Consider the following 15,969-nt stretch of genomic DNA (forward strand, 5'->3'; position numbering starts at 1 on the left):
GTGTACACAAACACACACACACACACACACACACACACACACACACACACACAGGGGCCTTACCAGCCCATCCTTATTTTGATAACCTCCAAGCTGTTTCTCAAATTCAGGTGCACGTACCCTTTTGTTCATCTTTACATTGTACCTCCGATCATTACAGATGGGGTGTGTGTATATAACATATCTGTGCATTTCTACTCAGATAAATATGGTATTATTCACTCATATGAAATCCCCTCCTTGCCCTTAAGGAGAAACACCACTGTGGGATTTGCTTTTAGATTGTTTTGAATGTTGTTTAGGTATAAAGCCTTTCTCCTGCAGGGTGGACTTGACTTTTGGAAACAGCCAAAGGTCATTAACTCTGATGAGCCTGGTATGTGTAATGTCATCTGAGATTAAAAGCAAAGAGACTTTCTAAAGATTATTGGTGATTTTTAATCCCCACAATGTAGGGCGTTGACAGAGTTTGGGAGCCAGGATTCAGCCTTTAACGGATGCACTTTAATGCCCAGGACTCACTGGCTCTGTAAACTGGGGCATGTTTGTTAAAAATCAGCATGGTTCACACCCGAGTATATGCAAATACAAGATACCCTGCTTCTTTTTTTCACAACGGTGTCAGCTGAACTTTCTATCCCCTGGTAAAAATACCACGCTTGGGAAGCAAACTGATGTGCGAGGCAGGAGACGTACACTGGTGAACAAGACAAACACTGGCACAACTAGTGACTCATGTATATGGCTGCCTGTCACCATCTGGCTTCTGCGGCTCCCCTTTCGAGAGCTGCCTGGCCAAAGGCTCCTGTTTGCCCAACACCAGGATCCTAAGCAGACACAACAGTCTGACTTAACCATTACACTAAACTGCCTCGCACATCCTAAGGGCCAAATCCTTTCTTTGCAAATCCCAAGGAATGATCTTAGCATAGAGCCAGCTGATGAGACTGTTAAAGGCCATCAGAAATTGGATCCTGACAATGAGGGAATGTAGAAGCTTGGCTCCTATGGGAAACCCAAGGCAAATTAAGACACTTGACACATCAATAACAATAATACTGAGTTAATTTCATAATGAACCATAATTTGTATACTAGAAGGTGTTAGCATCAGCAATCACATACCATAGGTCCTCTTTACATACCATTTCCATTGTCCTGTTAATATGTTTCTGAATTTCTAGAAGCATCTCCACACCCTGTAAGTAGAATAACCATGATCTTCCACAACTGGAGTCTAGAAATTTTAAATATAAAAACTTACACCACACCCTGGCTATTTCTAACTAAATATTTGTAGGGTCATGGTATCCTGGTTTAGTAGACCAGATAAGGTCTACAAAATCAGAAGATTAAATATGAACCTTCAGCGCTCAATTTTTAGTGGGTTGAAAATGACCGAGACTTGGGGCGCCTGGGTGGCTTAGTCGGTTAAGCGTCCGACTTTCGCTTAGGTCATGATCTCGCGGTTCGTGGGTTCGAGCCCCGCGTCGGGCTCTGTGCTGACTGCCAGCTCAGAGCCTGGAGCCTGTTTCGGTCTGTGACTCCCTCTCTCTCTGACCCTCCCCTGCTCACGCTGTCTCTCTCTCTCTCTCCTAGAAATAAATTTAAAAAACATAAAAAAAAATGACCGAGACTCTTCTCACGGTCCTTTCTCCATTGTTCAGAATGGACTGGTTCGCTTGGTTGGATCAAGTGGACTTCATTTTCTTTCAGTCTTGTGACCAACTTTTTTCAGTACATGTCACAGGTCATAGACTGTGCATCAAGGGATTCTGCACGATAGTGTTTGAATTCGTATAAAGCCACTGTCACATAAAAAGCCGAAAAGATATTCTAATGATTGTGGGACCTGCGTGCGAAGACAAATACAGAACCGCATGGCACCCCAGATGTTAACTGCAGGGAAGATTCCAGTGCCAGTATCTGAATATGGTCTGCTGGATGGTGAGTCAGCGATGGAGTCTTGGGTTCCACCATCAATACGTTGGGAGATAACGGTTATTCTCATAAAAAACAGAATTCTTTATCATGAAGAAATTAGCTTGAGGAGTTTTAAAAAACGATTTTCACTAGCTTGGATAAAAAATATCACTCAGTGTATTCCCAGAGGGGATGGAATGTCCTGTACCCTTTTTCTGAAAACATCTGCTATAGAACATGAACACGGGTTCCTCCCAATGCCTAACTGGCAGAATATTTCATGAAGATGTAAAGAGGCATATTGGCTCATTCAGGCCAGGGCGGAACAAAACAGATGCTAGCGCACCACTGAGCAGAAAGATGCAACGTAGGTTTCCTTCTGTAAACATGCACCAAATCTCTCTTTTGTGCCAAGCCGTCTGCTTGGCCCCGGAGCTCTTACTGAACAGAACTGGCCACTAGGAAAATGCCAGCTTCCTCTTGCTGCCGCCACAGTGCATCGGCCAATAGATAAAGATGCCTCGACTCCCCCAAATAACAGCCTTCCAGCACTATCACGGCCTGCCGGGTCACTCACCCAGGGCTTCTTGCGAACTCACGGGCACACGTCAGTGCTGATAGGAACCAGAAATCAAAGGTGGCCTAAATGTGCCCCCACCATTTGTTTTGATATCTTGCTTTCTTCCCACGTCCCTGATTTCCTAAAGTATTCTTTTCTCATTTTTAAAATTAACTCTCTCTCTCGGTGTCATAAACCTTGGGGACCTATACTAGAGATTCATCAATGATAGAATATATATGTTTTAGAAAAAGTAGTGTGAGATACTATAAAGTACTTGTTTAGCAGTTAATCCTGGATGGGGTATACAAATCACTTCTTTCATTAAATTCAGCTTCCCAGGTGATGACTTCCCGCAGCTGACCAGGGATACCATTAGCAAAGGCAGGGTTAGCCTTGTTGGCTGCTCCTGAAATAGGGAAGAGCAAGGAAAACAAGAAACATGGTCCATTGGTATTGCAACACTCCTGGGTCCTTGGAATAGAACAGATCTAACCTGAGGGTTACATACTCACCTGGGGGCGCTTCAGGAGTGCAAGATTTATGTAGAGGGGGCTATTGCCCAGCATGGCACTGGTTTTGGCCACAGCTAGTGACACAGCCCCGATGGCCATGCTACCACTGAGTACAGGTTCAACGGGTTCTGGAGGCAAAATAGGCTTCTCTAGAAGAGTATCTATCCTCCCTGGAGAGAAAAACAGCAATAAAAGATTCCTTCCGGGGAAGTTTGACTATGATGAAACTATCTGTTTTTAATGTTTTACTTACAGATGCGAAGGCCCCGCACAAAGAAAGGGGGAAAACTGAGGCTAGATAGAAGATGCTCTCCACCCAAGCCCCCAAGAAGTTTCTGTGTGATGTTCAAATACTCTGTAGCCGTGGATTTTGCCGCTCTAGGGAATGTTAAGACATTCAGTATCAACTCCCTCAACAATTGTATGGAGTAGATACTATGACCCCCACATTCACATATAAGTAAACTAGGGCTTAGGTTAAAAGATTGGCCCAATATCTAATAGAAAGTGAATAAAGAGGATCTGGACAGTCTTTGGATTCTAAGTCCTTTGCTTTCTACACCTGTCATAGCTCCTGGGTACCCAGCTTTCTACTGAACGTCTCTTCATGAGCATGTATCTAACTGGTTACCTTTCTGGCCAACCCCAAACAGATGCCTTGTTATATGAGAAATGGCATCCAGATCCAGCCATCCACCCTCACCCATCTTTTGCCCTCACTTGTTTCCAGTGAGCCAGCCTGATCAGGTGCTATGCCATCCATTGTAAATCGCTAGTGACCTTCCTGTCCTTCCCCCCAGCTGCTGGCCTGGCTCACGTAGGCAAGATAAGTGGACTAAGGTATTTAAGCGCAGAGTACCTAGTAAATGTTTAGCAAATTACTGTCCCCTCCTACTTTGTCCCTTCTCTTATATTCCAAGTTCTGTCAGTCAACAGCGACCGCCAAATGAACACCCATTGCTGATCTCTACCTCTAATTCAGCACTGGCCATCTCCCTGTCCCAAGAGGTTGGTTTCATATGATTCTTTTGCCTTGGGTGACTCTCCTTCCCTCTCTGGGCCTCACAATCTGAATCTGGGAATGAAGAAACCATGTCTCCACATTCTCTTTGACACCCTCCTGGTTCTGGTGCTTTCTTCTCCAAGGGGATCCACATTTATGGGGTGTTTACTTTGTGCGTTTGCATCATGCTAGGCACTGATGGTGCTCCACTGAATGAGGCATGATTCATGCCCCCAAGAGCATGCTGGAAAGACATAAAACTCTGTTTACAATACTAGCAGCCCTGACGGGGCTGAAGTTCACAATATGTTGGAAAGCCTGGAAAAAAGGGCCATGATGACTTTGATGATTTGCTTTAAAATAGCAAAGACTTTACCCCCAAAGTTTTCTTTATATGTTATTAATAGGACTGAGAAAATGGTGGTTAACCGTATCGGAGGATATTGCTAATCTTTAAAATATGGAGTGACTTTCTGATGAGCTCATGGATATTTTACAGGGCAGGTAAGGGTCCCCCACACCACGCTCCTCTTCCCCACCCCCAGCTTCGCCACTGTTTGGTGCACTTCATTTGGTAAGCGCTCACCACCAGGGAAAGAAGTATTTTTTCCTTACAAAGAAAACAAGGTGGGGTAAAACCACCTAAGATGCCCAACATCGTAGCTTCAAGCAAGGAAGTCACACGCAGGATGGATGGTACCTGGCGGGGGGGCCCAGCCTAGGTCTGCAGCAGAAAGACTGTGCTTAGAAAGGCAGTCAGAGCATCAGCCTTTCTTCCTCACATAGTGGTTATTGAAGGTTCTGTAATAGGAGCCACTGACCTTGCTTCTGCCCCTTTTTTTTTGCTGGGGGTGGAGGCGGCAGCGGCGGTGGGGGTGGAGGTGAAGGGGTGGACACTGTTTGGTCTTCTAGGGCCTTTTCCAGCTCTCTTCTCTCCTTATCTTCTTGTACTTTATTTTCAAAGAATGTCCTTGATAGCAAGAAAACATGGCTTTACAATGAAGATCACTCATAATTTGGGCCATGTTTTAGTGCTGACCTCTATTCAATATGTTTCAATAATTAACTCTGCTTTTTAGCCACTTAGAAGCAGATTGCCTTCACTTTCCAAGGACCCGAAGCGATGATGCTATTACAAACCTGTGTTGAAGAGCTGAAGTTAATTTTGGCCTGGAAATAAATGTTTACAGATTATAGGTGCTCATTTTAAAAATTATTTGGGCCCATTTGTTTATATATTTAAGGTAAAAACTGAAGACATAATTTGATTAAAGGCTACTGAATTTTCTTTTTGAGAAGCATGAGTCAAGAATAGACAGTGAAATACGTAGCGTAACGGGCAGGACTTCATTTTCTTTTTTGGTGGGAGGAGAAGTTAAGATGAACAGTTTTAAAGGGGGAGGCTCAGCTCCCCAGAATAAGAAGAGGCTCAAAGCTTCCACGGGAAAAGAAAAAAGTCAACAAAGAACAAAGACTCGGGAATTAGAATTACATTCCACTTATTAATGATCCAGATGTTCGTGGGACTGAGAGAAATTGCTTTTAAATGAGATCTATACTCAGGTAAAGTGTGAACCAGGAGGGAAAAGTGCGAGCATCTCCATATATGTCAGAACTCAAAAACTTTCCATCCCACAAACGTTTTCTCATCCTTGCTTTTAAAGAGTATATAGTCCAGCAAGTCGAGAAAGAAGAAGATACGGGGTCGAGAAAGTAGGTGTACAACAGAGATGTCCTACAGCGTCTCTGTGGTGGGCAAGAGGGGAACCAGGACAGATGGGTGGCTTGGGGAGAAAAATTCCAGGAGAAAAGAAATGTAATAGGATAGAAGGTATGAGAAAAACTACATCGGAAAGAAAATGAAGAATATGATCATAGCAGATGAGGAGGAAAAATAACCCAGAAAACCAAAAAGCCATTGAAAACTTTTTTACAAAGGTTATGATCCCAACTCTGAAGCAAACTAAAATGTCATGTTATGTATAATTAAGCAAGGGGTGAAGTATAGAGAGAGATAGAATCCAGTTGACCTTTGTTTGGCTAAGAGGCTTGTGGCATTGGACCTCCACAAAAGGAGAGGTAATGCTAACCCTTCTTCGGTTGGGCATTGGACGATACTTACAGAGCCCCAGAAGACCCTTCCTTGGCTTTCACATGTTAGAGTCATGGGCAGAGCATGGAAGACCTGTCTGTGGTTGAGGGACAGACTATAAGCATCACCCACTGTGACTATGTGAAAGGGTAGGAGACACTCAAAGATTGCGTATGAGATGGGGGGATGGACAGGACATCATTTGGATTCTTAATGCCTCCTGAGAAATTTCTACTGAAACTTTTACTGAATCCTTGGCATGGAAAGAGACTGAAAGGCCTTACATCGTCTCCCACAGGAAATCTTTAAAAACAAGGTTTTCATAAGAAAAATAGTATTTTATGCTACATTTCGCTATTTTAGCACACGCTTCGTGATCAACTTGCTCACTGTACCCTCTAGATATGACAGACCCATATTCCTGGCAGGCGAAAGAAAAAGGAAAGGTATTTAAGGTAAAAATTATACGGGACACATCCATTTGCAAGTGGAAGGTTTACCTGAGCACCTGGTCCACCTCCGCCTGGTTGGAGGGGTCTATGCCCTGAAGCTCCTCCGTGATGGTTTTGTTGACCCACTGCACAGCCGTGCTGACGGCCTCAGCCCGTTCCACTTCCTCTGCCGCGGCCAGCTCGGGTAAAGTGTTCTCGCGGACTTCAAAGTGTGTGGAGATCACCACTGAACATATGTTCTGAAAATAATATAAATGTGTTCTACATTTTCCCTACCTCTTGCAGAAAGGAAGAAATTGAATGTATCTAGCTTTTAATGTGCATGATATTTTATCACCAGTTTCAAAGGGAAAATGAGAATATATAATTTTCTTTGAGATATTTTTATAACTGTTGAAATAGTGTGGAACCCAACTTCCAGGAGCATTTAAAATTATTACCTTGTTAACATACACTTATAAAAACCTTACATTGAACTTCATTTTTATCACTACCTGTCCAATAAATAGCTAAAAGGATACAGATTTTAATGATAATTATTTTCTTCCCAAAGACTGTAGCAAAATTATTTCTAACAGATAGGTAGCAATGAACATGAATTATTAAAATTACTAAAATGAATTTGTCTTTATGTAGATCAGCCTATCTGATCAGTATATTATGAATCTATGTAAATCTGTAAAAAACATTATGAATGTATAAACATACTTGTAGATTTATAAAACTCATTAACTTAATAATGTCAGCATTTTAAAACTATTTTTGCCCCCTTTCTCCATCTTGGATCATCTTCAGGCCAGCATGTCACGTCTGTACCAATGTGACACTTAAATATAATAAAGCCATCATGCTTGATTGTACGGTTCATGCTTTATGTTTATAACTACCTACAAATTGTGCATGTGTGTATATTTCACCATTGCTGAACTTCAAAACATTAACTTTCTACAGTTTAGACAATAAATGCTAATAAATGCAGTGGATCCTGGACACGGTGAGGAATACATTTAAGCTGCTTCGTACCTTGGGGAAATTTTGAATGGTGCAGAATATTTCTACTTGCAAGGTTGGAAGCCCTAGTCCATCCAACACGTTTCTCCCCACTACTTTGCATATGGTAGGAGGCTTTGCAAGTTGAGAGAAGCAGTTTGCCTTCAACACACAAAGAAACAAAGATTACAACACCATAACTCATTTGTTTTTAAAAGGTCATTCACATTTACTCTAGTTTCTACTAAACCTCTCCCTGAGTGTGTTCCTCCTGCGGGGATTAGGCTCTGTGGGAACTGCGCTGCCCTCACGAGCTGAAATTTGGATTCACATGATGCCCAGTCTCTCGTACAGGGAGCAATTTGCTCTCTCTGTTTATTCATTCATTCATTTATTTATTCATGTATTTATTTATATATTTATTCATGTATTTATTTATTTATTTATAATGTACATCCAAGTTAGTTGACATATAGTGTAATGATTTCAGGAATGGAATTTAATGATTCATCACTTACATACAACACCCAGTGCTCATCCCAACAAGTGCCTCCTTAATGCCCCTCGCCCATTTAGCCCATCCCCGCACCCAACACCCCTCCAGCAACCCTCAGTGTGTTCTCTGTATTTAAAAGTCTCTTGTGGTTTGTCTCCATTTTTATATTATTTATGCTTCCCTTCCCTTATGTTCATCTATCTTGTGTCTTAAATTCCACATATGAGTGAAGTCATATGATATTTGTCTTTGACTGACTTATCTCACTTGGCATAACACACTCTAGTTCCATCCACATTGTTGCAAATGGCAAGATTTCATTCTCTTTGATCGCTGAGTAATATTCCATTACATGTATATATATATACATATATATATACACACATACATACATACACACACACACATACATACCATATCTGTATCCATTCATCAGTGGATATGCATTTGGGCTCTTTCCCTACTTTGGCTATTGTCAATAGCACTGCTATAAACATTGGGGTGCATGTGCCCCTTCAAAACAGCACACCTGTATCCTTTAGATATATACCTAGTAGTGGGTCATATACCTACTATATACATATACCTAATACACACACACACACACACACATATATATATTAGGATATGTTAGAATTCCTACTATATACCTACCTATATATACCTAATATATATATATATCCTAATATATACCTAATATATATATATACACACACATATATAGGATATATATATGTAGGTATCTATATATCCATATCTAGGTAGGTATATAGTAGGATATATATCTAATTGTTGGGTCATAGGGTAGTTCTATTTTTAATTTTCTGAGGAACCTCTATATTGTTTTCCAGAGTGGCCGGACCAGTTTTCATTCCCACCAGCAGTGCAAAAGGGTTCCTTTTTTTCTGCATCCTCGCCAACATCTGTTGATGCTTGAGTTGTTAATTTTAGCCATTCTGATGGGTGTGAGGTGGTATCTCATTGTGATTTTGACTTCTATTTTCCTGATGATGAGTGATGTTGAACATTTTTTCATGTGCTTGTTAGCCATCAGATGTCTTCTTTGGAAAACTGTCTAATCATGTCTTTTGTCCATTTCTTCACTGGATTATTTGTTTTGGGGGGGGAGGTATGAGTTTGATAAGTTCTTTATAGATTTTGGGTACTAATCCTTTATCTGATATGTCATTTGCAAATATCTTCTCCCATTCTGTCAGTTGCCTTTTAGTTTTGCTGATTGTTTCCTTCCCTGTGCAACAGCTTTTTATCTTGATGAGGTCTCAATAGTTCATTTTTGCTTTTGTTTCCCTTGCCTCTGGAGACATGTTAAGAAGTTGCTGCGGCCAAGGTCAAAGAAGTTGTTGCCGGTTTTCTCCTCTAGGATTTTGATGGCTTCCTATCTTATGTTTAGGTCTTTCATCCATTTTGAGTTTATTGTTGTGTGTGGTGTAAGAAAGGGGTCCAGGTTCATTTCTCTGCATGTCGCTGCCCAGTTTTCCCAACCCCATTTGCTGAAGTTTTCCCAACACCATTTGCTGAAGAGACTGTCTTATTCCATTGGATAGTCTTTCCTGCTTTGTTAAAGATTAGGTGGCTATATGTTTGTGGGTCCATTTCTGGGTCCATTTCTACTGTGTTCCATTGATCTGAGCATCTGTTTTTATGCCAGTACCATACAGTCTTGATGATTTCAGCTTTGTAATACATCCTGAAGTCTGGAATTGTGATGCCTCCAGCTTTGTTTTTTTTTTTTTTCAGGAGTCGTTTGGGTATTTGGGGTCTTTTCTGGTTCCATCCAAATTTTAGGACTGTTTATTCTAGATCTGTGAAGAATGCTGGTGTTATTTTGATAGGGACTGCTGTTCTCTTTTGAACTCTCAGCAGAAACTCACATACATTTCTTTCTTTCCTTTTTTAAAAATAAAGCATGAAGTTATTTTTAAGCAAAATGAAGCATCATTTGAACTTTTAAAAAAGGAAAACGCGTCTTTTATTCTTATACTTAAAAGTCAGTTTTAAATGATATAAACCCACAATATCATTTTAGAAGTCAAATAAACTCTATTTTAAAGAACAGTATCTAACAAAATGTAAAACTTTTGAAAGCATTTACAACATATATTTATAGTTTTCTTTAAAATAATATATCATTGCTTTGGCCACTGTTTTAAGTGCTTTACCCACATTATTTGTGCCTTATAACAACCCTATGGGATTATCTCCACTCTATACATGAGGAAACTGAATACATAGAGATTAAATATTTTCCCCAAGATTTCAAAATGACTACCTGAGCTGAGATTCACATCTAGGCAGGCTAACTCCAGAATCCACTTCAATTGCTATCAATTGATGGGGGAGAGAGAGAAGGGCACAAAGTCTACATTAAAATGCATAGCATTTTAGGAAGAAAAATAAGCATGAGGAATGTGGTTATTTTCCCTGTTTTTATGTCAGGAATATGGGGTCCACCCTAACTTTGGCCATTCCAGAGGCAGATAATCTTCCATCTGCCATGTTGGCTTCCATTTCTGTTTTGGTGACGGTGCCTCAGAGTGACATATGAACGTACATACAAATTTAAGGGAGGAGAAAACAAACAAAAAATAACTCAGGATTGGAGTCTTAGCCATATTAATTAACACTGAAATAAAGAGATTTGTTTTAATGAGATGATTCTAGCTACCCAATGGAGGAGAAGAGCTGTTTGAAAATTATTACTTAGTTTCTCCAAAGAGACTCCTCTTTTGGGAAGCTCAAAACAACTCTGTAAGGTAAATTGTATCCTCTCCATTCCACAGATGAACAAACTGAATTCCAGAGAAATAAATTGTACAAGGTAAAATGACCAACGTTTTAATTATTTACTGCTTAGTAACAGACTACTCCAAAACTTAGTGGCTGAAGCCATTTATTCACCCAGGACTCTACCAATCTGGCCTGGGTTCAATTGGGTAATTCTTTTGGGTGGTCTTGCCTGGGGTCTCCTATTCAGACTCAGTCATCTAGAAGCTTGACTGGGTCCAGAGTATCCAAGATGATTTAACCCATGCGTCTAGTGCCTCAACCAGGATGCTTAGCACATCCTAGGGGGTGGCTGGGCATGTCTTTCTCATAGGACACCTTGGAAGTGTTACGTCACTGAGCCTATCTACCTGATCTCTTTCTCCAGCAGAGTAATTCTACTTCCTGGCAGGATGATAACGGCTCCAAGAGGGAGTGTTCCAGTAACACAGCCTCAATATGGCAGCACTTACCATGTCTTTCCATCATGCTTAATCAAAGCAAGTCACATGGCCAAGTCCAAGGGGGAGAGATTTACGTAAGACCAGTCACACTGGCAAGTATGGTTCATTGGGGAACATCAATATAATAGTCTACTACAGCTACTAAGTGGCAGGGCTAAGAATCAAATCATATCTTCAGTCAGATCTTCAAGCAGATCAGATCAATCCTAAACTCTTTCAATCATAAATTCTAGGTTGAGGGACCAAATAGTATTGTATTGCTGTTGCCCATGAGGATCTTCCTCATTACTTCAATTCCTCTAGTATGTAACAGAAGCAGAGAAGAAATGGCATTGGAGCTGAACATTGGGGAATGAGTAGTATTTCAACTGGCAGACAAGGGGGAGAAGTCAAGGGCAGATACTTCAGGTAGAGGGACTAGGATAAGCCATGGGGAGGGAAGTGAGGAACTTCAGGCTTTAGGAAATAGTAATGAGCCACAGGGGGTTTCTGAGCAAGAGAATGATGATCAGATTTAGGATGAGGAACGCTGCTCTGGGGGCACGGCACCTGGCTGGCTCAGTTGGTGCAGTGTGCGACTCTTGATCTTGGGGTTGTGAGTTTGAGCCCCATGTTGGATGTAGTAGAGATGACTTAAAAATAAAAAGTAATTTTTTTTAAAAAGGAGCATTGGTCTGGCAGCACGACTCAGGCTGGACTTGATGGAGAGACTAGCTGAAAATAAGGACGGCCAAAACTAGGGCAGTGGCAAAATGAAAAGGACTTTTTGCCAGTCCAATTCTTGAACATCCTTTCAAAATCCAAGCAAAATTTTCTTAGATGCTACAGCCAGCCTACTGGCATCTTCCCTAACCCTGAACTCCTTTGACAGGCATGCAGTGATGCGTCCCTCAGTCTAGCACACAATCATATATCACCTTATCTAGTACTCCAATTATTTTATGTATCAGTGGCTTTTATCCCTAACCAGGGCATAAGCTCTCAGAGAGGTGTACAAACTAAAGTCCTGGCTGTTTAGTAGACTGGGAAGAACATTAACACCAAGGAACCAGAGTCCAAATCTCCAGTCTTAACTTTTGTACCAAGTAGCTGTGAGCCAAGAGCTTGGTGTCTTTGTGAAATGAAGAAGTTAGACTAGTTAACTTTCAAGAGTTCCTCCAGCAAGAGATAGTGGAAAGAGAATGGAATTCAGAGTCGCATTCCTTCATCTGTGCCACATCAGAGCTTGAGTGTCCACTATGTACCATGGAATCGCTAGGTACTATGGACACAAACCTGGTTTGATTCGGTGCTGTCATTCACGGTGTCCCTTGGGAAAATCATCTCAATTCACTGGGCCACAGTTTCCTTATTGGTAAAAAAACGGAAATCATATTTTTTTACCTCCCAGTGGTCCTAAAGATTAAGTGAAATAACCAATCACATAGCACAAGGAGCTCAGCACTGCCCTTCCCCAACATACAACTGTCACTTGGAGGCCATGATTGAGCAAAATAAACATTCATGGAACATCCTCCATACCGACTGCCTCAGCAAGATGGTTTTGAACCCTGTAAACACACGGTGCTTCTTTACTGCATTTACATACTCTGCTGTCATAGTGCTTCATCTCAGTGCAAACTCCTATCGGTTCCAACCACACTGCCTTCCAGAAGGTAGGTGTTGGCTAGTACTTAACAGGATCTAGAAGTGAGAAAACGCTTGCTTGTTTCAACTCCTCATTGCTAAGGCGCCTGATATTGCGCTGGGCACAGGGACTAGTGAGGTGGTCGGAAAAGGCCCCTGCTTTCCACGGAGCTCGAAAGCCTACGGAGGGTCTCATTATGAGCAGGAAATGAGTTAGGAACACTAAAGGGCAATTAAGTCCGGGGGAAGCGGGCATGACTGATGTCAACTTGGAGTCTGGGTAGGAGCTGGTCGGATGGGGTCGGGGCCCAGGAAGAGTGCACCCTGCAAGGTACATAGGCTTGAAATCAGAGTGACACTTGTAAGTAATGAGGAGCCGGCTGGGCATGAGGCCAGGGGGTCCGTGGTCAAACGGAGGCCGCTGCAGGCTGTCAACTGAGCTATGCGGTGTTAAGATCTGTGTTTAAAGAGAACTGGCAACCGGGCAGGCCAGCTCAGAAGCCTACCGGGCCTGAGCTGTCGCCCGAGCCACGAATGCGCCTGGCCCCCGCTTTCCTCTGCTTCCCGTCCACCATTTTCTCGAGATTCCTCCAGCCCAGGTTTCCGCACCGCTTCTCCCTCCGGGGTCGCCTCCCCGCACGACCGCGGCTCTCAGGCCTGTGGCGGCGGNGGAGGAAGAGGGTGTTTGTCCCAGGTCCCTACCAGGTGCCCGTAGACGTCGGCAGGCTGGAGGTAGAAGGTGGAGTTGAGCAGCTCTTCCAGCCTGCGCGGGACGTCGTTCTCCCGGTAGTACTCCATCGCCTGCTGCTTCAGCTTCTGCAGCTCCCTAGTGGTCCCACAGCTGCGGCCGCCGCCTTCTTCCCCCATGGTAGGAGATTTGAGGCTACAGCCGGGGTTAGCCTGGGGGCCCGCGAGCGTCCTGTCCGTCGCTAGGCAACGCAGTGAGATCCCGACCCCAGATCTCGCGTGGCTTCTCGCCCGGGTTCCTGCCGCGGTCTTCGCGGCGCCAGGCTCCTCCGCGCTCCTCCCTCTTCCCCGTGAGGGATTGGGCCCCGGGGCCAGGGCTCCGCCGCTCCTGACGCTCGCGCGCCGCCGGCGTCGTTTTCCACCTCTTTCCCCGACACTCTTCCTGATGGGGAAAGAGTTCACCATCTCAGGAGATGATTTTTACGGAAGCGTGGGAGCGTTAGTCCCGGCCGCCAGCGGGGGACCCGAGCCTCGAGTGGCGGCGCGCTGTGGTCCCCGCGCGGCCCTGGGACCCGGGTCCTCTTGGATCCCCCCACCCCCACCCACTTGTCCATTGCGGTCAGTGAGCTCCTCCGAGGGAGGGTGTACCGTTCTAGCCCACTCCTGGGGAGACGTAAAATCCTCACTGCCAGTTCATTCATTCATTCGCCAGTATTTAGCCGCCCGCCCTGAGCCCAGCAGGGCTACGGGCCAGGCACACTGTGTTGCGTCGGAGAGAAGTAGGAGAGAACCGGATGCGCCATCCCCACCTTCCTACCCCCTGCCCCTCCCCTGGGAGATGAGTGAGGTGAAATCACTGGGAGGGAAAACCGGCGTGGGCCTAAAACCCCAGGGTGAACCCCGAATGGTTATGGCTTGGACAAGCTTCGGGGTGGGGAATCAATAGGCAAGACTCGAGAAGGAAAAGTGGGAATGGAAGACTGGCGTTGGGTCCTATCCCCCTTCTCCGGTACCTTCGGAGGCTGCCTCAACCCTGCCCTTTTAAATCCATCTGCCCTGCTTGGCTTCTTTACACCTGCCAGGTGTCAGGTGCAATTATAGAGCTGCTGCTTTATTTTTTTTTTATGTTTATTTTTGAGAGAGAGAGGGGACAGAGGATCCAAAGTGGGCTCTGCACGGACAGGCTGTCAGCACAGAGCCCAATGTGGGGCTTGATCTCATAAACCACGAGATCACGACCTGAGCCAAAGTTGGAAGCTTAACCACCCGAGCCACCCAGGCGCCCCCAGAGCTTCTTGCGGCCTCTGCTCTAGGTGCTTCTGCAGAAATGGGCCGAGATGGACAGGTGTTCTTCCTCTACTCTTACCTGCATGTGTTCCTGCCTTAAGTAGATCACTTAAAACATCTGTGCCGTACTTTGTTCATCTGGAGAACAATCCGCTCTACTCTGCCCATTTCACAAGTCACTTAGGATAAAATGAGAAAGTGAATGAGGAAACACTATAAGATAGTTATTTTCAATAGAGGTGTGTAGATGTATAAATATATGTGATTCTGTAAGTACTGTTATAGGAACCCAGACATGTACCTCCTCCTGAGCTCCCTCAGTGCTGTCTCCAAAACTCCGATGGGACACCTCACTTTCTGGGCTGTGACAGATGATCATGGGGCTGCCTTATCCTCCTTGCTAGATGGAAACCCCTCCATGGTAGAAGCCCAGTCTGAGTCATCCGCACATATCCCTCAGAGCCCGGGCCCGGGGGGACAGAGCATGCGCTCAGCTGAGTAGGTGGTGAGTGAACCTTTATACAAAATAAGCCCGTGCTATTGCTGCTGGTGTTTCCATTCCACCTGTGCGCCTTTTCCTCCTATCCCCATGGACGGAAGGCACCCCTTTCTCTGGGACGCCCGTCCTTCAATTCCCGGCCGAGCCCCATATCTGCAGAGAAGTCGTGCTCTACACCAGCTCTCCTCACTCAGCCCTTCCTTCCTTCCCCACTTGCAGCCTGGGCCACAAAGCTCAGCCTTCAGGGAGGTCTTGACTCATTTGACACCTTAATGGAAGGTTGGAAGTGCCCTGGGCTGGGTCTACCATCTTTTGGAGTTTACCTTCTATCATCCACCAGCCGGTAGACTCCATGGGGACAGAGACTCCGTCTGTCTTGCTCACCATGGTGTCCTGAGTACATTACTTTACAGAACTGTTGCTCAGTAAATAGGTGTTGAATGAATGAATGGATTTTACACATAATAAATGCCTAATAAATACTTAAAATATTTTGGAGTTGAGTGAATAATGAATACGCCAGGCTGGCTAGAGCAAAGGATTGTTTTCAGTCATAATGAAACATCAGGATAGAAAAGTAGGACGGGCGAGAT

The 15,969-nt window shown here is 44.0% G+C and overlaps 1 protein-coding gene across 1 annotated transcript in view; it reads right to left on the bottom strand.

Annotated features, from left to right (window-relative positions):
• Window positions 1-13,774, bottom strand: part of ENO4 (enolase 4) — a 27,625-nt gene extending 13,851 nt beyond the window's left edge. Inside the window, exons 1-7 of the mRNA XM_077779541.1 lie at window positions 13,606-13,774; window positions 7,567-7,695; window positions 6,592-6,782; window positions 4,821-4,969; window positions 2,997-3,166; window positions 2,759-2,890; window positions 1,145-1,198 (exon numbers count right to left, since the gene is read on the bottom strand). Of these exons, the coding sequence (XP_077635667.1) occupies window positions 1,145-1,198; window positions 2,759-2,890; window positions 2,997-3,166; window positions 4,821-4,969; window positions 6,592-6,782; window positions 7,567-7,695; window positions 13,606-13,770 (990 nt within the window). The 5' untranslated portion in view covers window positions 13,771-13,774. The remainder of the gene's footprint in view (window positions 1-1,144; window positions 1,199-2,758; window positions 2,891-2,996; window positions 3,167-4,820; window positions 4,970-6,591; window positions 6,783-7,566; window positions 7,696-13,605) is intronic.
• Window positions 13,775-15,969: the final 2,195 nt, after the last annotated feature.

Source organism: Crocuta crocuta, unplaced genomic scaffold (assembly GCF_008692635.1).
Source record: "Crocuta crocuta isolate KB4526 unplaced genomic scaffold, BGI_CrCroc_1.0 scaffold138, whole genome shotgun sequence".
Taxonomy (NCBI): Eukaryota; Metazoa; Chordata; class Mammalia; order Carnivora; family Hyaenidae; genus Crocuta; species Crocuta crocuta.